Source organism: Cataglyphis hispanica, chromosome 16 (assembly GCF_021464435.1).
Source record: "Cataglyphis hispanica isolate Lineage 1 chromosome 16, ULB_Chis1_1.0, whole genome shotgun sequence".
Lineage (NCBI taxonomy): Eukaryota > Metazoa > Arthropoda > Insecta > Hymenoptera > Formicidae > Cataglyphis > Cataglyphis hispanica.
Window position 1 is genome coordinate 2,058,920 of NC_065969.1, and position 26,008 is coordinate 2,084,927.

At 38.7% G+C, this 26,008-nt stretch overlaps 1 protein-coding gene across 4 annotated transcripts in view; it reads right to left on the bottom strand.

Moving 5' to 3' along the window:
- The window catches only part of LOC126855563 (histone-lysine N-methyltransferase MECOM-like), an 88,413-nt gene that overhangs the window by 18,280 nt on the left and 44,125 nt on the right, over positions 1 to 26,008 (bottom strand). For 3 of the 4 annotated variants that reach the window (XM_050603346.1, XM_050603345.1, XM_050603348.1), the window contains exons 2-3: positions 14,275 to 14,658; positions 13,124 to 13,341 (exon numbers count right to left, since the gene is read on the bottom strand). In XM_050603346.1, the coding sequence (XP_050459303.1) occupies positions 13,124 to 13,341; positions 14,275 to 14,658 (602 nt within the window). Of the gene's footprint in view, positions 1 to 13,123; positions 13,342 to 14,274; positions 14,659 to 19,319; positions 19,884 to 26,008 lie in introns of those variants that run through there. The other variant, XM_050603347.1, reaches the window with a different exon arrangement.

Genomic DNA, 26,008 nt, shown 5'->3' on the forward strand with positions numbered 1-26,008 from the left:
ATGGAAATTTTTATAATTTCCAAAATCTCGCACGTTGCCCCCTCTGTCCCCCCCACCCCACCCCTCTCTCTCTCTCTCTCTCTCTCCTCCTCATCCCAAAGAAGACAAAAATATTATATCTATTAAAAGTTCATGTTAAATAATAAGAATGCAATAATAAAAATTGTAATAATAATAATAGAAAAAAAAGAATCAAAATTCTTACGTTTATTCCTCTAGAATAAAGATCCGAGAATAATAAATATCGGCGAGAGGAGATTTTTCACGCGTCTTTCGGCGAGGAAGGATCGGAAAATCGGGTGGAGTAACCGACGTGGGGGCTACGGATACATCCTGCGTCCGTCTCGGATGATCCTCGCAGGACACATCGTCATCGGAGGATCCTCTCGGCATGGGGCAACGCAAAGGGGACTTGTCCCCCGCGTTTTTTTTTTTTCTTTTTTTTTCACAAAACGCGCGCGCCTCTTTCTCTTTGTAACCTCACACCTCCAACAAAACGAAGCCCAAAACGAAAGGTTTTTCCACGTCGCTTAGGCCGTACCGAAAATATCCCGCACGGAGAATGAAGCTGCCAGACAAGATTCTCGTTCTTGAATGGTCCCTCATAATCGGCGACACGCCGCATCGTGTCGTCGAAACCTCGAGCGCGGATTCACGAGGGAAATAATACGCTATCGATTGCGACGTATCGTCGAGATCTAACGCAAGTTTATATGTTATTATCTGCTTTCCCTCCTCCCCCGACATATGTACATATATCGTGAAAACTTGATCTACAAATATATTTGTAAACCCAATTTTCACAATCGACTGTTTACACTCGTAGAATGAAAACGTATTCTCGTTACATTTAAGTTTCTCCTTAAGTTTACTGTATTTTATAAAAAATGTTGTATATAAAAATTATTTTATAAGTTCATTAAATTATATAATATAAAAATATTTAGATAACATTTTAATTGTATCATGTATTTATAAATTCTATTTTTATTCGATCATTATATATATATATATATATATATATATATATATATAATTATTTAAAATAATTAAATAATCAATATTACTAAATATTAAATAAATAGTAAATTTTAAATAATAAATATTAAATAATAAATATTAAATAATATATATAAATAATGTGAATAAAACTAATAGAGGGTAAAGTTCTTAGTTTTGAGCGAACGAATAAATCTATATGAGTGTTTTTGACAGAAGTTGTAAAAGACAGATAATATATATTACAAGCAAGTGTGTTGAAAGCTTTCTATACAGATAAAACAGAAAGTGCCCTCGACTCTAGCAACGACTGGCGAAAGTTATGAATAAAGCGGATCGATAGTAAATGATAGCTCCATGATGGCCGACGCAAAAATGCTTTTAGCTGACACAGCGTGTCCTCCCTCTCCCGTACGGAGAAAATTCATCCGCAACTTGACCGATTCGCAGTGATTAGTGTCGGCGCCATTTTCTGGATAAAACTTACATCGAGAGGTATTATGAGAGTTCTAGAGTTATCTCTGATCGTAATAAAATATGAATATCTAATAAATTGTCATTTTAAATATATTTTAAATAATATAAAAAAGAAAATCGAATAAATAAAATTCGGCGACAAGAAAATCAACAAGTTTGAATAAGTCAATCTGTACGTTCCTTTGTACGATAACTCTTTATTTTTTTTAAGGCGTTTCTTATGAAAAACACCGCGACATTCGAACGAAATAATTGATCACGGTTATTAATATCGACTTGCCAGGCAATAAACGCGTATCCATCATGGGAGGCAACAGCGAGTAAGCGAGATTATGATCGTGCGACATACAACAATGGCGTATCGAATTTCATTTTCCTCCCCTTTCCATGAGAGAATAATAAGAGAGAGAAAGAGAGAGAGAGAGAGCGAAAAGGAGAGAGTGTCTCTCGTAAACATCAACTGCGTCAGAACGCACCGGCGAATTTCCCAGAGTCGCGGACGCATTTTCGAGAAATTCATCGGCGCTCGACGGGGGTGAGCGAAACGGTCAATTATCATCCCCTAAATAACGGAGCTGTTTACGAGTCCTAGGCATCACGTAACGCCGGCGCGATCCTTACGACCCGAGCGAGACATTAGGCCCGGCGACATCTTTGCTTAATTTCCACTCGGCATCGCGAGCAAGAGAGAGAGAGAGAGAGAGAGGAACCCGCTAGTCTTAATTAACGCTTGATTAATCCCAAGGAATCGCATTCCTGCATCCCTCGAGCTGGCGCGCAACAAAGTCTGATCCTAGTCCTAATGAAAACTGCAAATTCCTTTTTTTTTTTTTTTCGAAATTAACGACAATCACATTATTCTGAGCTCTTTCTCTCTGTGCCTGGCGAGATGACGTGTTAATTGCTTTAATGATTCGTTCTCGCTCGATTAGAATTCATCGATAACGAGTACGCATTCATCGCCTTTGTGCGCGTTTCATGCGTTTCGACTGTGAAATTATGCTATTTCGCGACATACGTTCGAATAATTACATCACTTCATTTGTACGTGCCGGCGTATCACATCAAATGAGTGACGCATTATTTAGAAAACTGCGTTTTCTGAAAAGCAGCAATTCTAGATGAATGATTTTTTGTATATGCATAATTAAATTATAATTTCCAAATATATTTGGTGGACTTGGATTTTAATAATACATATCTGAAAAAAATTATATATATATATATATATATATATATATATATAATTTATAAAATGTTAAAAATGTTATTAAAATATTAATCTATAAAAAAATTGATATACATTATACATATAATTTTGTATACAAAAAAATTATGATATATAAAAAATATTATTAGTGCTTTTAAGCATATTGACGTTTAATTGTACAAATATTATAATTTAAATTGCTTAATTTTAAGAGAAAATAATTAACTTTTTTTTATTTATAAAAAGTTTAGTCTCAGATATATAAAATAATTAGAAAGAAGGGAACAAAAAAGGGAATAAATAGATGTAAATATATTAAAGTAAAATATAAAAAATATATAAACCAATAAAAATTTAATAGAAAATATATATGAATACACAACTTTGGAATAAATTAATTGAATCATGCGTGTTTAATAAATAAATGTTAATAATACAAATTATCAATAAAATTTATTAATAAAATTAATAGATATTAGATATATTTTAAAAATATATTTTAAAAAATTTTAATATTATTTAAATAAAATTATTTGTAGTGCAAAAAAATGCACACGTACAATTGGATAAGATTTTGCATAATAATTATCTTAAGGGAGTTCTATAATCTCTTCATTCCAAGATTACCCTTTCAAATAACCTCGGACAATTCCGTTCGAAACGTCCGCTCGCCACCGACATTTTCTCCTCGATCGCATGTTTTCTCTACTCATTTCTCTACTTGACCCACTTGACTCGCGGCGGGAAAGTAATGCAAGTAATGACAGAGCAAGCGGTGCCCTCCGACCCGTGTCTAACACGCAGCAGATGCCACCCCCGATATACACACGCTCTCGCCATCTCGGCGCGTACGACTTCTAAGGGAAGCTACCCTCGGCGTATCTAGCGGCGTATAAATTATATCCGAGCCGCGTCACTGCCAGCCTCTTATATGATCGATCATTAGAGAGTCTGACCCGCCGGAAAATTTAGCAAAACTCGACGATCCGACAGCCTTCCCCGACCGCTTCAAAACAAGTTCCCGGCACGCTGTAATTCTCAACAAAGAATGATGATGATCTTTACTTCCAACAAATCTCACATATATCTCTTGCTTATCATGATCTATCGCTCTCAATTCTAAGATCTATAATTTATATAATTTATATATTTATAATTTTATCTTAATAAATAGAATTAAATTTTATTTTACTAAATTTTATTTTAATAAAATTATATATAATTGTAAATTATAAATTTATATATAATTATAAATAATTATATTTACATAATTTTAAAATTTTTTTTAATAAAATATGATTTTTAAATTTTAGCAAAATACAAACCATTCAAAAGAAATTATCAGATGATAGATCTAGAAAAATTACTATATTTATTTTTTATTAAACTAAAAATAATATTTGCAAAGTTTATAAATTTTTAGAATATAACATTTGTATAAAATTCTTCTAAAAAATTGAATTTATAAGTTTTGCGCATTTAATTTAGTTTCTTCAATACCTCACATAATTTATTAAATTAAGAGATTTCATTGAACACTGCAATAGATTTTTTGAACTTATGTTTGTAATAATTTAATCCGTTTAAACCTGCTTGAGATAATCTGCCAAAATTCTATAATTTAATTTATCATATAAACAAAACTATTTCAAAATCAAAATACACACATATATTAGAAAACATAAGACATAAACATAAAATTATAAACAAACTTCTATCTTGAGTCTCGTCGAGAATTACAGATCTCGTCTACGGTTTATGTTTATTTGTAATGAGCGGGAGGGGAGGGAGTGTATAAACCGAAAATCAATTTCCGCGTCGAGATTGCTAAATATATACATCCCATGGACCGAGATCCTTCATCCTTTGCGTAGCGTAGTGGGACAATTAAGTCGACGCGGCGCGATTCACGAAGCTCCGAGCCGGGGGCGGCCCGTGATTTATGCAGGGCAATAGTCGAGAGCACACACACGGGAAGGCAGCAATCTCCGGGATTGCAGTGTATTCCTGTATGTATATTGAACTTAGGCTACTACCTCTCTCTCCCTGCGCTCGGACTAGATTAGCTCGGTCATTGTGGCCGCGGCTCGCGCGCGCTCGCACGCGCTCGCACGAACACAATCTGTCAAAGCCCCGGAGCTCCGTCAATCTCGAGCCAAGTGTGGTCCCGTACGTGTGAAAATTCGCCAGGCGATGTATATGACCGCGATCGCGTGAATCTCTCTCCGTTAAATCCGACTCGTCGATTTTTGCGACGTCGCTTTCATATTTCTAAGCAGTTTCATCGAACGAGCGTTTCGTTTCGTCGCGTTGCGAAAACTTAAATTCAATCGTCGTTCGCGCACGACAATATCATTTCGATAGGTGTACGATATATATATATATATAGGAACTTTTGGCCCGTAAAAAAAAATTCAATCAGTGGCCGATGCACTCTCGCGTAATTTCATTGGCTCGCGCGAGGGTCATTGATCTGATCAAACAGCCAGGCTTGTATTTCAAAGTGTCGCTACCGAATAAATTTTTTTTTCTCTCTCTCTCTCTCTCGCGACGAAACAATTACCATCGATTGGTCGTCGATTCATGGGTTAAATTGGGTTTACATTTTAAACACCCGTAGGTTCGCGCGAACGCAATCGAAGTGAACGAATAGCGAGAAATTGCTCTCCGAGCGACGTGTCCGAAAAGATTGATGCTTTATATGAAGCCAAAGAGAAATATTTGAAATGCTTGTACATTATTTAAAAATTTGATTAAGGATAAACCGTATATAATATTTTCAATGGATATTTAAAAACAATAAAAGAATCTATAAAATTCATACAATTTTGCTAATATTTAATATGTGTAATAAATATTGATTTTATCTCAATTTTTAAATTATTTTTTTTTATTTTTCTATTTCATTAAAGGAAGAAAAAATTTATTAATTAAGAAAGTAAAAATTGAGAATATTGTAAAGCTTTATTTTAAAAATTATTTAATTTACTAAAATATAATTTAAAATTGTTTCTCTGACTCTTTTAGATAAGCTATCGAGTGAGTGCTTTTTACTTGACTTTGCTTTCCGTGACAACGTACAAAGACAATTGTTCGCGTGGCAGGAAGACCATCAGCAGCCATTGCTTAGCAATTCTCAAGTTTGTCTTCGAGTACGCATGATTGCACAAAAAGTCCTTTGTCCAAGCATGATCGGAGTAACCGCGTTTCCGCAAATGTATACATCACCTAGCGACAATCGTCGGCACATCAAAGACGACGATTGTTTCACGTAAATTATAACCGGGAGAGAGAGAAAGCACTTGCCCGACTTCTCGGCGAACAAGTTCAATTAAGTCCACGCCTGGAAAGACGAAGAACGGCTTCCTACACACGACGAGGCCTTATCCCGCGTCACCATCAACCCCCATGAACTCACCCCAACCGTTACGAGACTCAGAAAGAGGCGAAACGTCTCGTAAATGCAAAAGAATTTAATATTACAGCTTTAGATAAAGAAAGAGACATGTTGCTTCATTCTCTATTGATTAATTATAGGACAATTATTTAAAAAATTTCTAGGCTAATAAATATCTGATGACAACTGGATTACATAAAATTCTGATAGATTACACACTTGGTGATACAATTAATTAATATCAAATACGATTGACAATCTCAAATAAAATGAATGAGTGATGAAGTGAATTAATATGTTCATTGATAAAATTGGTATTTTACTCTTTTGCATTAAAGATAGAAATATAATATTTTCAATCCAGAGTTGATCCAATGTTTAAGACAATAAGATGGTAGAATCAATCATCCAGCAAGAATGGATCGAAGGGATAAGAAGGATGCTGTGGAAGCCTTCGATGCCGATGATTCTCTTATGTACGGGATACCCAGGTCAGCCTGACGACCAGGCAACACGTGTCGGTTATGTCTATTATCGACAGATAGCGGGGTAACGAGCAGGCGAGATTTATCACCCTATGCTGCTACCCCTAGAGGAAACGGATCGAGGGTGCGACGGGGTGCAAAGCGGTGAATTGGACTTACAGTTGAGTTGGCAGAGATAGAAGAGAGTTAAGCCTCAGTGGAGTCTCATATGGCCTCTTAATGTGTTCGCGCTCGTAAACGATTTTGCTCTATCAATTAACGCGAAAAAATATCGAGAAATTATTATATAAATAAAACGTAAAATCAGGCAAAAAAAAAGACCTTATCATAACTTAATGAGGATTCTATAATATAAATTGATAGATGGAGAATTATTTTATAAAAGATAGCCAACCGGACAAACAGAGTTAAATGTGACATGCAAATCACGACGTGACAAAAGTTCCGCGACGTTTGCATTTTTTTTTTTTCTTTTTTTTTCGGTCGCAGTTTATTCGCTTGATGAAGAAACGAGAAAGGGCGAGCGGCGAAGATTCGTTCGCAAGTTGAAGGCGAGTAAATTTAAATGTCAAAATACGCGCTTTAACGGCACGGGTCGCGACAAAAGGTGTATCATATCTCTATTAACATAATGCGGGAAGGTGCTCTGCGCGCGGGACCTGGCGAAACCCGTCAATCAAAAAGAAAAAAAGAAAAAACCCGATCGTCGAGAAAAGGGCTAGTTAGCTCGGTCGCGCCCTTGCATCCCGCGCGGGCTCGCGCCCTTGCCGAAAAATAACGTACGCGCCCGTTCTCGGGCGCGCATGTCCCGCTTTTGTAGAAAAGCTTCTTCGTCGCGCTTGTTACATTATATTCCATTCCGAGAGTCACTCGGCCACCTCACGAACGACATGCACGTCTCACGCACATCGCACGCTGCAGGTTTTCTCGCGACACTCGTAGGTCAACCTCAGGACCGTAATGTCAAAAATAACGAGTGCGCTTTATTTTTCATGAACGCAAGAAAAAAAAATATATATATATATATAATTTTTCTTGCGTCGCACGAAATGTTGAAGATATTTTATACGAAAATTTTGCGGAAATTTTTTGTAATCTGATCTTTCCTTCTCTTATCGAGAGACACGTAAAAATTTCCATTTTACACTCGAGTTTCGATAATCAATCGCGAACACGCAAATAATATTGATTCGTGAAATTAAATTAAAACATAAACCAGTAAATGTGTGACTCACAGGGTGCCGCGACGACGAATTACATGGTTGTTTTATTATATCTTCTTGACCAGCGTGTATATATATATTCGCATAGATGATCGCGACGGGGATCTTTTGATATCCTAACACGTCAGGCGTGTGACAGCTCGGACAATACCGGTGATCCCCGCGTCACTTGATTGTCACTTGTTTCTTGTGCCATTTCTTTCCTTCTCTCTTCGATTTCAACTACGAATCCTGCGCGCTTTCTCTCCATCTCTCTCTCTACATTCGCGATGCCTCTTTCTTCTATTTCAAATTCAAATACGGGAAATCGCAAGGCGGATCGTAACCCTACGCCTTGAGAACTCACGATCCCGCTCACCATTCGGGTATCGATTTGAAATACCAAACTCTATGGATGCAGCAGGAGAAATGATCACGTTGCACTTAGGTTGCGCTAAGGAAGTTAATAAGAACGAGGAGGATAGAAGGAGATGATGAAGGAAAAGAAAGGAGATGGAAAAGAGGGAGAGAGAGAGAGAGAGAGAGAGTATAATGTACCTCATTGTCGAATCACTTCCGGGGCTTGACCTCCAGTAACGCCCTAAAGACCAGTTCGCGTGGACAATGTCTTGCATATAATAGGCACCAATGTGCCCTATTGTAGGTTTAAAACGGCGGACGCGCGGATTGTCTAAAATACCTACTTCAGGATGGACCGGCGATTTAATAATATCGACAATACGCGATTCCGATGCCTCGCTCGCGATTCTCAAAAAATCCCGTAAACGGAATCTACATTTTCGAAACTGCGAGTGAATTGATGGATTCTGATAGAAAACGGAAACAAGGAATGTCAGCGTAATAATTATACTGAGCGAATAAGATGGATTCAATAACTGCTTCCTCATAGAGGAAGCTTTTTTGTGAAAAAAAATTTTTTTTTTCAAATTTTGATGCTAATGTGTTCAGAATATTCTAAAATATGTCGGAAAAACATATTTTTATAAAATATTCGTATGTGTGTATGTGCAGAAAAAGGACATGATTGCTCTATCTTCCATAAATTTTAAAATAACGAGCTAAATTTTTTTTATATGAATAGAATATCATTAAAGATTGGTTGGTATTAAATTTGATGAAAATTAAAAGTGTTCATTTTTTATAAAATTTTGAATTTTTCTAAAAAAAATTTATTATAAAATGAAGGAAATAAAATTAAGAAATTATGGGGAAGCAATATGCAAGTTTTTAATTTGTCTGAGAGTTTTGTTGTTTTTGCAAAAAGGATTAACCACGTTCATAATCTTTATATCTTTCTAATTTTAAATAATTAGAAGCAAAAATAAAACGATGATCCCTCAATAAGTTCGAGAGACGATATATCGATATATGACAACGTCACATATTGTAAGGAACCCTTGCGATTGACGATGGCACGTTTCTCATCGAGGATCACCATTAATATAATTTGTCAGTTGCATACGTCGGTAATAGCGAAGTTTTCCGATCGATTTGGCGAAAAAGTGAGGCGCGTGCGGCTGCATCAATATGAAAAACAAGCGGCACTTCGGTCCTCCTTTTCTCCCACGTGGTCGCTCCGAAAGGCGAACGGTCTTCAATCCGAGTCAAGAGACCTCGAGAGGGGTTACCGGCAACCGCGTGGAAAAAAACGCCGTCGGTTGCAATATGAAAAACGAGAAAAAGTGAGAGGGAAAATATTGAAGAGCGGGAATACACGCGCGAATAGTCGGGAGAATAGCGGGAATCTCGTAGGCGTAAATTCAACGTAAATTTCTCACACAAATGATCTTTAATACTTTCGGGAAAGAGAGAGAAAAAGATTTAAATATCTACAAATTTATATTATATGAAATTGACACAAAATTATTCTCCAAAAATAATAATCTTTAAAACATATTTTTAAAATGTATTTTATTATTAATTTTATTTATTATATAATGGCTTAAAACACGTGCAATAATAATTTACATTTAATATATTTATATTTCATATATATATATATATATATTTTTTTTCTTTAATATATGTATATTTATTATATATTAAAACATGGAATATTTATAAAATAATATTATAAGCATATTTATAAAATAATAATAATAATACACATGAAAGAATATTTATAAAATAAACTAAAAATAGCAAGATTCTCATAAATATATTTGTATATAAAATATTTATTCAACACATATTTAAATGCCTTAAGTGTATGTGTATGTGTTGAAGCTTAAACAACGTATCCTGTCCAACGTATGCTGGAAGAAAAGGCGCAGATTTTTACACGTTCGGGCAATATATATATATATATATATATATATATATATATATATATATATATGCGGAATCATTTTTCAAACGTGTCTGCCGAAACAGGCCGACCGCCGACACGCAATAAACGCAACTCGGTTGATCATTTAACTTGGGTTCTCGAAATCATTCGGCAAATTGGAGCGCGAGCCCTCACACGCGAGGGGTTCTCTCGGCCGAGTGAACTTAAGCCGTAGATTGGTTTAGTCGCCACGCAAGCACGCCGCAGGTCGGTCGTCCTGCGGATCACGCGTCACCGAACAGGATACATCGTGGTGAGAGATGGGAAGGGGAGGAGGGGAGGAGAGGGGGGAGAGGAGTTCCTTCCCCCCCCCTCCCTCCCTCCTCTGGTCCCACCCTTCCCGTCTATTTCCCGTTTTTCTTTTCTTCCTCTTAGTATTTTGCCTCACCCTTTTCGACAGATTCGGAAAACGAGGTAGGAATCTCGCGGCAGGTGATGTAATAGTGATATGTCTGAACTTCCTGCGAATTCGAGTCCTGACAATAATCCAAACCCCTGGCAGAGACAACTCTCTCTCTCTCTCTCTCTCTCTCTCTCTCTCTCTCTCTCTCTCTCTCTCTCTCTCTCTCTCTCTCTCTCTCTCTCTCTCTCTCTCTCTCTCTCTCTCTCTCTCTCTCTCTCTTCCTTCCTTTTTCTCTCTCTTTCTCTCTCTCTGTCCCATAAGTTAAAAATAAAGATCTGCTTTTTGTTTATTTCACGAAAATTATGAATATAAAATTATCTCATAGAAAATTCAAAAGGGAATAAAAAAATGACAATAAATTTCTTAAAATATATCATAAATTTTTTTTTCATTATTTTAATTATTTATAAAATTAGATCGATGTGTTTGTCACTGAGAAAAAAAAAATTAATACTTGTAGATTGACCAGACAAAATTGATTCAGAGCAATTTCACCCCAAGCTTGATAATCCCATAAAGACTTTCCGATCTATCGCGGGGAAATTTTGGTGAGGATAAACACCGAGGAAATTTGGGGCGAATTTCGGTTTCCGTGATCCTTGTTCTCCCCACTTTCCCCCCTTCTTCCCCCCCTGCCCTGTCGATCTCGCGCGCCTCGAGAACTTTAGCGCGTTTCCCGAAGGATGTGAGAAAAGGATTAGGATCGGGGAATCCTAACGTGCGAATCGAGCGGAAGGGAGCTTTTTTTGCTTCGCCGAATTTTGGAAAAGGCTCGCGAGGCCCTAAGGATTCGTTACCGATATTGTCATGGAAATTCGATATCGCAGGGTATAGCCTCCGTTTCGCTATGATTTTAATATTTCTATATCTGAGAATTCTTAAGCAACGTCTTTCTATTTCACACACTATATAAAACTTACAATCTTTACAGGTGTCGTAATAAAATCGTATTTTATTTTGCAATATAATTTAAAATTCAAAATATAATTAATAATTGTGTTAAATAAATATTAATAATTGTGTTAAATTAATAATAATAATTTATAGTTAAATTAATGTAATATACCCTTTAAAATAATTGACAAAAAATGAAAGTATGGATGATTTCGAAAACTTTTATTCAGTTTGGGAATAAGCATGGATCGACGTGAGAAATCGCGATCGACTCTCTCTCTCTCTTTCTTTCTCTCACGATGTCTTCTTCTCTCTCGCACGTTTACGCGCGTGGGGGTTGATAGATCGGCTCGACGAAACGAAGGGGTAGTTTGGCTTTAATCGATCCTGTAATCGCGCCACTCCGACAGTTGGCCCCGGCTGCCTTTTTGTCGGCAGTTAGATGGATGGCGCCATTTACATTTTGTCAGTGCGACATGCGCTAACGCCGCCGCGCTATCATATCTATCACATCCTCCCCCCCTCCCCCCGCCCCTCCCGCTCATTTCCCCCCCTGGACCAGTGCGCGATCAGTTTCCTACTGTCCAGACTTGGAAATCTCTTTTGACGCGCGTTAGCAAATGCGGCAGGTCTCTGAAGGCAATATCAATCGATTGTACGGAGAAATTGGAGTCTAAAAAATTGACGATATGGGAGAAATGAACGCGCAAATAATTTGTAAGCGCTTATTACGCACGAACTATTTATCCGTGGAAGATTTGAGCAAGCTGACTTGCCCGGATCTCATCCTGACTTCGAACACCGATTTTACGGTTGACTTGGGAATGTGCGTCCCAGCGTATGCACTTTCGACCGAAATTCCGTATAGGAATCGGAAAATTTTCGGAGGAAAGCGAAAGTGAAAGAGACTGTCCGAAGAGACGATCGCCAGTTGACAGATCTGTCAACGTGGATGACACCTTCGGCGAGAAACGAATCGGCCAGGTGGCCGGCTGTCGAAGCGAGGAGACGACTCTGTCTATCTGCCCTCTCCTTCCTCTCTTCCCTTTTCCTTTACCGTTGCCGGCATCTGCCGGATAATACCCGGGATTATAGCAGTAGGATAGGAGGACCCACTGACATCGGTCTCGGACGCGGGATGAAACATTCCTGCGTCGAGCTCCACAACCATAAACAGATCGATCATCTTTCAAACGGTTTGACGACAATCTAGAATCCAGATGATGATATCGGATAAGATTCATGCGTGTGAATCTTCGCGAATCTCCAAGTGAAAGAAAACCCAAATGCGTAATACCGATGAGAAAAATCACTCAAATACTCAAAGACGAGAACTTTGTTGAATTTAATATTCTCGTATATATTTCCCTTATATTTATATGGAAAATATATTCTTTTATGAAATACAAGCAAACTTTTGCTCTTCGTTAGAATCGGCAGGTATCAAAAAAAAAAAAATATACCCGTCGCTTTGATTGGCTCCGATAAAAACTTCCATGGCAAGAACGTTGACTGCAACATTGAGATCGCAACAAACATCTTTCGCTTCGAAAGGTCAGTTTGAACTGATGGAGCACCGACCTATTCGCTTTACGATCGCCTCCGCTCGAGAATTCGAAAGCGGGTGCGGAAACGATAAACGCATACAGATATATACAATTGTACACACACACATACCCATTGCGAAAGTAGCATACACGACTCACCTCCCACGCGTAACGGGGGTTGAAAGGCTCGCCTGCCCATTTGCCGAGGTACGGACCGAATCTCGCGCCGCGAGGGATGTCCTTGCGTGCGCGAACGCACGGGCCACCGGGTGCCGAACCGCCGACCTCGACCTCCGGGATCGGCGATACCCATTCGCGACTCGAGTGATCCTTCGACTCCTGCTTTATCTCCTGCTTCATCTCCTGCTTCGTGTCCTCTACGCAGACGAACGTCAGGGTGTTTATCGATATATTTCTGTTAAGAAACGAAGAATCCCGAAAAGATTGCGAGAATTATAATTCCAAATAATAGAAACTTGGCTAAAGTATTAGTACTTGGATGCACAAGTTTAACAAATTTTCAATATTTTTATATATATATATATATATATATATATATATATATATATATATATAACCGGCTGTACAGTAAGCGTTGTATAAATACTAGAGTTTGTATTCTGAAAAAATCTAGAAAAATCTGGAATTGGTTTTTATTCTGCAAAATCAGAGAAAAATCTGGTAAAATTTTATTGAAACTCTGGATTTTTTTAAAAATTGTTTTTTCAATAATTTTGTTTTTCACAAGCGATTTGCCGGCATTCAGCATTAGATGTTGTCCTTGTCCAAATTGTCTTTACGATTAATATATAAATTGATATTAAATGCTAGAAAGAATGCGACTGCATTTTATTCAGTAGTAAAATATTTATTATGAGATTTTTGAATAATATATTTAAATTCAAATATATAATGAATATATAGTATTATCTAATTTATATATTTTCAATGTTTTAGCAAAATGCTAATATATAATTCTCATTATAATTCTTGATGATTAAAAAATAAAAATGTTAGGTAAAATGCAAAATTATTTATTTTATGAAGGCCATTCAGTTACTTCTTTAAATTTAACATTTATCAAACTCAAGTGGCTTTAAATTTTTCTTTTTTCGTCAAATATAAAATTTAAAAAATGCAGATGATAAAAAAACCTAATTTTAAAAAATTTCATCTAAAATTACGTGATACTTTACCTGAAATTTGGAACAAAAATATCTAAAGGAGGAGAAATTTTGAGAAATTTTTTTCACAACAACACTCAAAATCCAAATTGGACACTTTGAAAAATGCACTCTCGGAAAACTCACGATACTCGTTGCTGTAATCCCGCGATCTCGAGTATTCCTTCCGCGCGTTCCTGTCGCCGTAATCCCAGGAAGATTTTCTCTCCTCCTCCTTGGAAGAGGTCAAGGGCGGATGCTCCTTCTCGTAATTGCGCTGCCGCAATTCCATCCCCGGCGAGTAACCGCGTTGCTGATAGGCGGTGGTCCTCGATTGCTGATTGTAATCCTGGGACACCTCGTGCGCGCCGCCAGGGGCCTGAAGGGATCTCGGGTCTCTGTAAACGGGATTGTTGTTGCTGCTGCTGTTGCTGCTCGTGCGAGTCGATTCGTTCTCCTCCATCTCTGCGTTCTCGTTGCTGCCACCCCCGCCTGTCGCTCCCGACGTCGCCTCGCCTTCGTCGCTGCTTCCTGGAGAAGAAGAAACCAACGAGATTGATGAACCGTGAATAAATTCTCCGAGAGGACAAAGGAATTTATTGTTAAATTTATTTGCAATAATACCGTGTGTGTCTGTGATTTAAAAGAATATTGTAAATTTATTTTATCCTAGTTTCATATTTAATCTCTAAAACTGGAAAAAAGAAATGGAAATTTTTCTAGAAATAGAAAAATTATCGGCATTTTAAATATTTAGTTTGCACATTTAGTAACACGTTATACGCCATTTGCGAAACTTCTATTTCTACCGGAAGGATCTACGCACATAGAACGCGTTGATGAGAGACGATTTTCCGGAACGTGACGTATTGATTGGTCTTGATTTCTGAGAAAGCGGCAGCTCGTCGTGTTCCCGCGATAAAGTATCACGCGGTTCGTGATATTAAACCCAAGTACGAGCGTTTTGTTGCGGGAAAGGTCGTGGCTTCGTGTAAACTTTGCGTCCCGATTGAAGGTCGGAAAATTATGAATGGTCTCACACGAGAGGTGCGATAAATTTATTCCGCGGTCCTCTCCTCTCCCTCTCTCTCTCTCTCTCTCTCTCTTTACAACTTGACGAAATCCTAGACACACAAGGACAAGTGCCAATTGACGTACGCTATCTGAGGTACGTTTCTTCGACGCAGCTGCCGCACGCATGCAGTGACACCCAAGCCGGAGGATGTTTACCGTGATAAGGATTTTATTGTCCTCTCTTGTCGGCTGTTCTTGTGATGCGCCGTGACGTCATTCAGCGCGAGGCATTCTCGCGAAACAGTTACCCATCGTATCGTGAAATAACTTTGCGATTATCGTCGTCTAGACAAGGGTATGCGAATGTAATAAAAGACGATTTTATTATTTAAACATATCTATTATGTTTCAAATGAAAATAATATCGCGCCCAAACATTTTCCACTGGAGAATACTAAGTCTATATTTCTCCCTTTCAATCCTCCATTGTCTATATCTTTATCTCGTGGCAATTATTTTACGCGCATATATTACTCTTCGAAGCAATAAAAGAATATCGCGTGAATCTGGTTTTGTTTGTACAACTCTAGCTCTAGCCGGTCCTTTTTAATGGCCCGCCTTATCTCCGAATCGAAAGATATCCGCGCCTCGTATCGGCTATCTAAAAACAAACTTTGTAAACTTTACGCGCGTCCTCGAGTCAGCGAAGATTGAGAGAGAAGTCCTCTGCAAATAGCGTGAGTTCCGTGTGAATCGGCGACTAAGCAAATGATCGTTTTAGCGACGAGCTGGCAGGTGTATCAAATAGGTAGATAAATCGTTGAGAGAGAGAGAGAGAGAGAGAGAGAGAGAGAGAGAGAGGGAAAAAAAAAGGAAGCGCTATAATTTTACAATGGAAATTTTCTCACGATTAATTTTGATTTATTATCGCTGATTAAATTAATTTATTCGCGTCGCGCATCTTCCTGTCAAAAATTTAAATAAAGCGAAAAAAATGAAGAGACGAAAAATATTCTTTTTCTCTGAGGCTAGACTATGTACAGGTTCTTGTATGACAATAAAATATTAAAAATACCAATTTTACGATGCCGGCTTCAATTCCATTCTAATCGAGAGAATAAACAAAGGCTTAAGGATCCCCGTCGACTTATGTCGGTGCGGGTGAGTCGTAAAAGAAAACGATGATCCTGCAAGGCGTGCTAGTCGACACGAAGCTCAAAGAGACAGGATGTCTACGAGTGACGATATCGATACGTCACGGATAATGGAATGAAATAAATCGCTGATAGTCATCTAGTATAGACATTCTGGGATTTCTCAAATGCAAACTATTCCATAACTTCAAATTTGTGAGAATAATTACATCACAATTATATAAACAAGGGTAATATAAAAATAAAAATAAATGTTGACAAAATTCTAAATATTTATCGTGATTATTACAGAAAATTTTTATAAAATTCTCTGCAAAAAAAAATTAATAATTTTTTATGATATAATACTTAAAAAAATTTTTTTTAAGATCTGTATCTTATATATAAGTTTGAAGAAAGGAAGAGATCAAAGCGATAATGATAAAAATAGTTGCGGGCAATTGCATACAGTACTGTTATCCCAAATTTGGATCTAAATCCGAGCTGGACAAACACGATTCGCTCGCGGACGGAGATGAGATCGTAAAGAAGAGAGCTGATCGCGCGAGGGTACGTCGGATACTCCACTCCAGATCCTCTCTCGCGCCAGTCGAGTCGATATGATACAACAACAATATTTGGGAAAGCTCTCGAAAGCCCAGGGGTCTTTGACTCCTGTGGGATACAAGTGCCGGGAGTAGTTTTCTCTCCCTTGACAGAGAAGTACGAGTATACTTGTTGAGCCATGCGTGACATTATCCGCGATGATAGCGAGGCTCAAGAGGCTCTATGGATGATTAGAGCAAAGTGCCGCTCTAGTACAACGCTTAGTGTACTACCCGACGCAAATTAATCGTGGGAAGAATTTGTCTCTTTTTTTTTTTTTACATATGTATTGATCACGCGAGGAATTTCCCCGCAGACGATTCGATTATCCGCAACAGATTTAATCCCAAAAGGGGCACAATAAGAAATGTCAATCTCTGTTCTAGATTAGGTTTATACCCATCTCTTGTAAGATCGAGAAATAATTTTCTCTCACACTACCAAGAGAGAAAAGAGAGTTTTTATTATCAAGTCTACGAGTAGAATCTTTATGTGCCATTGTTTATTTATAAACGTTACGATAACAAAATAAAATAAGGTTACAGTATTATTAGCAGCTGATGAAAATTATATTCTATGAATTCAGCGCCATGCTGTTTGAAATAATAATACATGTTTATATAGCCATGCGGTGATTGAAGTAGTTAGCGAATTATAAAGCAAATGACTCTTTTGCATCGCACGGGCCTATTGTGTCGATCGATGATTGATGTGCGATTCATCTCGTGAATTCGTTCATCGATCGCCTCTAGTGTAGCTGGAGTTGCACGCGCCAAATGTATACACAGTTGACGTTTAGCGATCGAAGGGCTTAACGAACGATCGAGCAAATGATGGATTAATCTACCATTAAGTCGTCAAGTAAATTTTCAATAAGACTAAATGGCAAAACTTGTACAAATTTTTCTCTTAAATCGTTCTCTTTCTGAAATATAAGTCGAGATCCAAGTCAGAATTTTTTTCTTCTTTTCATCTCAATTTTTAATCTAATATATTTTGATATAATTTATTTTGATACTTTAAGCGAATTCATCACTCTCTTTTGAAACTATTTAATTTTGCTGTCCAGCAAGGAAAATAGTTTGCTTATTTGAAGATACAAAAAAGATACTCAAATTTCAAATTAATTAGAAATTGCATTTGTGAAAATGTATAAGTTATAAATTTTGATAGGTAATTATTATAACTTAGCATTCATAAACATTGGAATAAGCATAATAAAAAAAATTGATTCTTTTCCAGACATTATCTCAATTTTCAGAATGTTTTCCGAATTTCTATTTCAATTTTCAAACAAACTCTTCTGAACTTTTAAAAAAACGACTATGATAATTAAAATAGATTGTCTGGTCAAAGTTTCTGGACACCTAGATCTGAAAATTCAGACAAAAATATGTTTAAATTGTTAAAAAAATTGTTTACAATGAGATTGAAAATTTCGAGTAGGGATATTAAAGGGAGCAATTATTATTCGCTCGCATATTTTGTCATAATTAATTCTTTTTTTTAACTACACTCGTAAAAAGTTCTAAAAGACTGCATCTCTAAGTAGGACTATTGGACGCGAGCGCGCGCGCATGAGCTTCCGGAAAAGATAATTAAACAAATTGGCGACTAGAGAGAAGGAGCGATTGCACCGAGCGGTGTTACCGCGTTGCTCTGACCGCACAGGACATCCTGGCGATACGAGGATCCTTTGGAGAACACAGGACACGCTTAATTTGCTGCGTCTGCGGGCAGAGCGAAAGGTCCGAAAACTCCGTTGCGGATGGCGCGATTAAAGACGCAATCTCGCTGACAATATCGGATCTCCCTATCAGGCGCGGATAATAGAGGCGATAGAGGTTAATTAGAAAAGCGACGGGATTCTGCGTCCAGGAGCAGTATCGTGAAACGTCGATAACATTATCAGCATGTCACGGAATTGCCGAGGCAGGCCAAATTGGACGAGATGAAGATCGAATCTCCAGCTTCCGGACAGACTGCGGTCAAGCTTCCTCGTCGATGTTCGCGCGGAATCGAGGACACCCTCGTTTAAACACGACACTTGTGGAAGCGTCCAGTGCGTGATGACAGCGACGAACAATGCTTTGAAAGCCGAGCGCATCAATTTTTCTTTAAGCTGAACTTAATAAAGTCAACATCGTCTTATTTAAGTAGCAGAGCATGAAAGCAGATGGTGAATCTTTAAACTATGTTCCATTTATTTAAATTGTAAGAAACTGTCGATGAAATTAGGCTAAAATGCGCGATCTGTCTACCTAAAACTTGACGCAGAGCAGAATTAATTTCACAAGCGTACATCTTAATTTGATAAGAACTCGTTCAATCAAGATTTGGTATGCCGGATATCAAAACGGTCATCTTATCAACTCGTTCCAACGTAAATCAACTCGATCATCACAATCGATGATTAATACCGGTGAGTCTTCGACTTACCGCAGTTCATCTTGCAATCCTGCACGACGGAACGGGACAGTTCATCGGTTCGGACTCGCCTCGGATCCGGAATCCTGGATCCTCCAAACGACTCTGAGGATTCGGAGGATCACTCCCGACACATCGGCATCACAAGAAGTTATTGCCCTCTCACGAGATCACGACAACATCACGAAAATGACGAGAGACAAAGTCGGCGGGAATCCGGGCCGAGTGTCTTCATGATCGAGCGATCGATCGGTTGGTCGGGTCGGCTGAGAACGCGGTCGCGACTCCGACTGGGACCCGAGTAACCCCGTCTACCTCCGGGGGGGTAGATGCGATCGCGCACCAGGGGGGATAGGCGTCTGAGCCTCTCTCCAGTAAGCGAACGAACTGAAATAGGTAGGTAGGTAGGAAGAGACGGACACAACGGTAAGAGAGCTGCTCCGTGTCAGCTGGCCCTTGGCGGACTAGAGGATCCAAAATCTGTTGAGAAGAGGATGGCACGACGAGGGTTCTCTCGGGGATCCCAGGGACGATACACGGGGTGTGGCGGGTCACCTCCAACGGGACCTCTGGTTGGTTCACGGGCGGAGCCACCCCTATCGCATCGGGGGTCCCCACCAAGGCGACTACAGCATCCCTCGGGAGTGCGAGCGAGAGGGAATCCGGCGCTTCGGCGATGGAGCGTAATGCGACTGCTGAGAGAACACGAGGAGGGGATGACAGGGGAGGGGGTAGCGTAACGTGATGCTGATAACGAAGGAGATTTCGCGGTAGCTGAATGTCAAAGTCGAGCACGGGATTCTATTCTCGAAGACGCGAGAGCTCTGAATTTAAATCGATTTTCAAAAGAATGGGACACAACAATTTTATCCACGAATAATGTAAATGAATATAATAAATACAAAACAATATAATAATAAAATGTAATGCAACAAATAATTATTTATTCACCATTACAATGAATGTATTTATGCATTACATCGCAAATAACATTACATAAAAATAAATATCTAAATAGAATTTTAAAAAATAAAAAAAAAAATTATATCGAATTTTTACAATATAAGATAAAAAAATGATAAGCAAATCTTCATGTATAAATAATAACCTTTTACATTCCTTTTATACTCGTGAGAGCTTTTTAAATTCGAGCAGTACCAGCATGACACCAATCAGCTGAGAAAAGCGTCCGAAATCTGAATAACACGTGTATTATATTTCCTACATTCACACTTTTTCTCGCAAATGAATTCAAGAACAGTGTCGCGAGGCAGAGCAAAACCTCCGAGCGCATTAGTAGCCAGTCGATAGAATGTCAACGGACTGAGGAATATTTTTTTTTATCGCAAAAAGTCCACGTCGAAAGGCGCTTCGAGGAGACGACGCAGGGAAGGAATAAGGGACCCCACGCGGAGATGAGGTCAATAGGACAGCCATCGGAGTCCTCATCGGACAAGGGTGACCACTTTTTCCAGTGCAAAAAGCGACTGTCACAAACCTCCAAGTCGGTTCTCGATTTTTTCCTTTTTTTCAATCGCACTCCGACAATTCGCCGTGATTTTCGCCCATCGACTTCGACTTCAAAGTCAATCGGAGGAGTAGAGTATCGAGAACGTCGATTACGCGCATTGTTATTGTCCAACGGAAAAAAGAAAATGTTTTTCTATGAACACGTAGCATTCAACTTGACCGAAAACGAGATTTTCTCTTAAGATCTCGAACGATTGCGAAACGAGCTCCATCCATGCATGCATATACTTTTTCTTTCCACACACAACGTGTCCTACAAAATTATCTTATTGTTAGAAATTTTCCTTTTTTTTTTTTAATCAGAGTATATCTGATACATTCTGATAAATTCTTATTTTTAGAAATATTATCAACGGCCAAAGATTAACACGTGATTCAAAAACAATAAAACAGCAAAATTAGACTTATTATTATTAAAAAACTTGTATTGGACAAATACATATAATAATTTTTAATAATAATTTTCCCTGCGTGCGTCCAGTCACTTGCCTTTTTCATCTTTGTCTCTTAAAAAAAAAATAAATAAATAAGAAAATAATCGAGAGTTATTTTTCCACAGTTTCCCCGTCGCTTTATTTGCCAGACCGATGGGGAAGGGAGGGGGAAGGGGGCACGATGATTTAAATCTCGCTCGTCATAAAATCAGGACGACCGCGAATAAAGTCGCGCGGGAATATATGACGTAGGCGTAAGAAAAAGACGCCGAAACAAATCTTCATTTCGGGCGCGTAGCGTGGAGGAAAAAGGCAAGGCAAGAGTAACGACGGATATGACTGTGTTTCGCAACCGGGAAGACATGTGTCGCGTGCAGTTATATCATTCTTTATGGGCCCGGGTAGTGTACCCTTCTGTTCATTCGCCGTCGACTTTCGTCCTTCGCGCAATATTTGGAGGGGGCCTTGATTTACACGGGGCATAAAAATGTCCCCGCATCGCGGGATGTTGATATCACCTTTGGCTCCATACGCGCGTGTCCTTTGACAAAATCGAGATAAAGCGTCCTTTTGCGAATTTCTAAAATTTCGTCTCACAGACTTTTTTAATTTCAAAGAGAAAATTATTAAATTAAAATTAAAAATCTGCATAAATTATGGTATAAAATGAAATTTATAGGATTCATATCATTAACAATTTTTATGATACACGGAGAAGGGAATAAAGTTCGTGAGAAAATTGAAGTTGAACAATTTAATTATGTGTGATAACAATGTATAATTAGATAATAGAGAATAAATGTAATTAAATAATAAAATTTGGCAATTAAATATGTTTACGTTAACGCTTGTTTGTAATGCATTATTTCCATGTTATGCTATTTAGGAATTTTGCTCAAATATTTATAATTAAAACATTTATATGCTATTACGCAAAATTAAATGTTATTACACACTAGCTTTAGTGATAATTAGATATTTATCGTTACTTGTGTATATGTGTAACGCGTATATCTGCGCGTCAAGCATAATACTCAATTTACTTTGCGCGATTATTCTATGAAAAGTGCCAAACCGTCGCGATTTTTTTATTCTCTCTCGCACGCCATCGAGATATTATATATTTTTATTTCTCGAATTTTTATCGTCTATTATTTTTTACTAATTAATTTTTTTCCTCCAGTTTGAGAATTTTAACGCAATCATTATGGCTTCGTGAAACACGACGCAGAAATTACCCGAGGATCGAGGATCCGATCGATTCTCACGCGTATGACGACGTCAACAACAACGACGTCGACGACGACGAAGACCAACGAATCTACCAAGAGGGGGAGAGGGGCAATAAATAACGGGAATATCAAAGGGTTATCAGATCTAAGCAGACCTCCTACGTCTGGCGCAACTTCTGACACGTGGAGTGACGATGCTGTAATGTCGGCGGCAAAGTGTACGCGCAGTAGGGTGAGTTTGTGGGAGCGAGGGGGGAGGCGGGGGAAGGGAGATGGGATGAGGAGGTAGGTAGGTAGGTAGGCGCGAAGCTATTAAACTGACAGAAACACTTGCCACCCCACCCCTCCCCCTCCTCGTCGCTCTACCCCCGATCTACTGCCATCACCTTCCCTCCCCCTCCTCCGCCTCGCCGCTCACTCCCGAGTCCCCCCCCGGCCCATGCCATCGTCCCTTACTACGGGGAGCCCTACGTCCTTTGCTGCTCCGCAACACCGGAGTTATTAATATTTTTCATCGCAGCCTCTCCCCCTAAAAAAATTGTCTCTCCCGCGCGGCGCCGAGCTTCCATGACGGAGAAGCAATTTTGCGGGCGTGTCGACTGTCAAAAGATGGAGCGACAGATAGAGACAGAGTTTCTCTCCCCTCTTTCATCTCCTCCTCCCCCCTCGCGATCTACAAGCGACATGGATTGTGTATTTAAATGAAAGGAAAAAAAAAATAAATAAATAAAAATCTATTTCTTTTTAATCGCTACGCTATTTAAATTAATGGAACTTTTGCAAAATTTATCAATATTAGTGTCAGATCGTTAATCATATGCTCTGATATTAAAATTAAAAAATTTACGGAAAAACAAAGTCGATCGAAGATTGATTTTTGACAAATACTTATCTATATATATCGCAATATCATTTACGATTATTTGATTTTTGCCACAAATTTTTATAAATTATTATTTCCTAATAATTTTTTTTTACTTAGAGAGAAAAGAGAGAGAGACATTGCTCTTGGTAATTAAATACGTATAAACTGGAAGAAATATTCCGATATTTGTGGGACTTTTTTATTTTTTTTACACAGTACTCAAAGTGTACAATGTCTCATTATGCGATCCCCCGCAGTTCGATTGGAAATCCGTCGACGCCGAGAGAGAGAGCAGATTGCTCGGCGGCATCTCCGTCGACCGTTAACGGTCGCGCGAGGAAGACGAAGAGGAAGAAGAAGAAGCGAGCCGGGAAATGGAAAAGAAAGAGAGTGAAGGGGAATGACTAACTCATTGAGAAGAAGCGGAAGGAGAGAAAGAAGTCAGTCCTCGAGGCGACTAAACAATCGTCTCGCGCTCGAGTGGCCTCCTGTAAAAAGTTCGCGTGGTCGACTCCTCGATGTATGCCCTGAAGGCGATTGGCACGTATCCCCACAAAGACACCAAGAGAGAAAGAGAGCAGAGAGAAGAGAGAATGAGAGGCCGAGGCCCGGGCGTGCGATCCGCTGAAAAGGATCGAGATCCGTCAGAAAGACAGAGAGAGAGAGAGAGAGAGAGAGACGTGCGTGTCCGTGAATGCCATTTACTCGCGACAACGAGAACACGAGTACATAAGTATGAGTGTATATCCCACGAGTGGCCGAAATAGCGAATGGATGTACGGAGTCGCGTCAACGGTCGACCCGGGAGTCTATAATTTGTGTCGAGTCGAGAATCATATCGGTGTCTCTCTCTCTCTCTCTCTCTCTCTCTCTCTCATCTTGATGTGCACGCACACGAGACTTTCTCCTCGTCTTTCCAAGCGCTCTGGCTTCTAATGTGTCATTGAGGATCGGCGTTACGCGGCAGTAAGTAGTCGAGAGGAAGAATGAATAAGGGGGTGAGGGGAGGGGGGAGGGGAAGGGGGGAAAGAGAGAGACGAGGAAGAAGCCGAGACCCGCCCTCCCGCCTGGAGGAACTTGAGACGCGATTGTTGTGCGCCGCGTGCACGCAGCGTGCACCAGGAGCATTGTCCCTCGTTAGAAGGCCACCGGAAGTCACCGGAAGACGATGAACTAACGGAAGACCCCGTGCCGACGCGAGGCTCCTCTTGCTCTCGCGAAACGCCCCCCGTCTCGATAAAGAGACTCCGCAGCTTGTCGTCGCAATCCCCCTCTATCCATCTCACTCACTCCCTTTCTCTCTTTCTCTTTGAGAGAATCACGCACGACTTAACGATTTTTAGAGTCGAGTCGAGATCGCTTCGAGATAGAGCGCGATGATTTTTTTCTTAGGAATTATTTTTCTATCTTGAAACAGAGATTGTAGATGATTTTTCAAATTTTACTTAATCGTTCTTGAATTATGTTTATTATAAATTATTATAAATTCGCAAATATACGAGATTGATTTTCATCCCATTCTATATCCATTAATTTGTCTTTATATTTTATTTTTATATTTTATTTTATATATCAATAGACATTTTATATAATATGTTATTTAAAATTTTATATCTTTCCATGAAAGAGATACTCTAATTAATATTAAAGAATATTTTGTCAAAATAAATCGATACATTTTTAGATTAAAAATTCTACATCTCTATGAGATACCTTAACTAATAATGAATTTTTTATCAAAATAAGTATAAAAATAAAATGATAAATTCATCAATGAATCGAATATTGATTACAATACTCCAATCAATTTAATGATTGACACAATTAAATGTCGGAGAAAAATAATTTGTCTTTATATTTTATTTAATACAACTTTTATATCAATAGAATTTTATATAATATTTTATTAAAAATTCTACATCTCTACGAAATGTAGATACCCTAATTAATATTAATAAATATTTTGTCAAAATGAATATTAAAATAAAATGAACGGTGAAAATCGACCAATGAATCAAATATTGATTAGGACGCCCCGATCATTTAATGATGATTGACAATTAAATATCGGAGGAAGAGACTCGTGGAAATTGGGTTACGCGGCCAAGATCGGCAAGAAGGGAAAGATCCAGATGCGGGCGATAGAATTGCGGCACGCGAGCAACCGGAAGTCGGCGAAGTAGGGAAAATCCGTTGTAGGCCCTCTCTTACACCCTCGTGCAACGCCCCCGTTCCATCGTTCCTCTTAACTTCGCAGCACGTCTTATGTGTTTTAAACTTTACTGGCCCTCCTCTCGAGTCTCTCAATTTTCCGATCCTAAATTCAGTCGCCAAACATATACCTGTTTGATTCCCCTGATAAAAGAGAGAGAGAGAGAGAAAGCATATTTATTTCAAATTTTCATCAAATCCCCTAAATAACAAAGATTGATTGTCCCTCGAATATCGCTGTAACAAGGTTGTCGCGCGCGGTAGTCGTTCGATTCTTAACATCACAATGGAAACACAGCCGCAGTTAACGTACCTGGAAATTACGCGCACACAGAGGCCGCTTAGCATACATCTTTCTATGGCGAGCGAAAATTCGATAATATGAATTAATCGTGAGTGGCGCGCCGCGCGATTCGTCAGCTCGCCCGC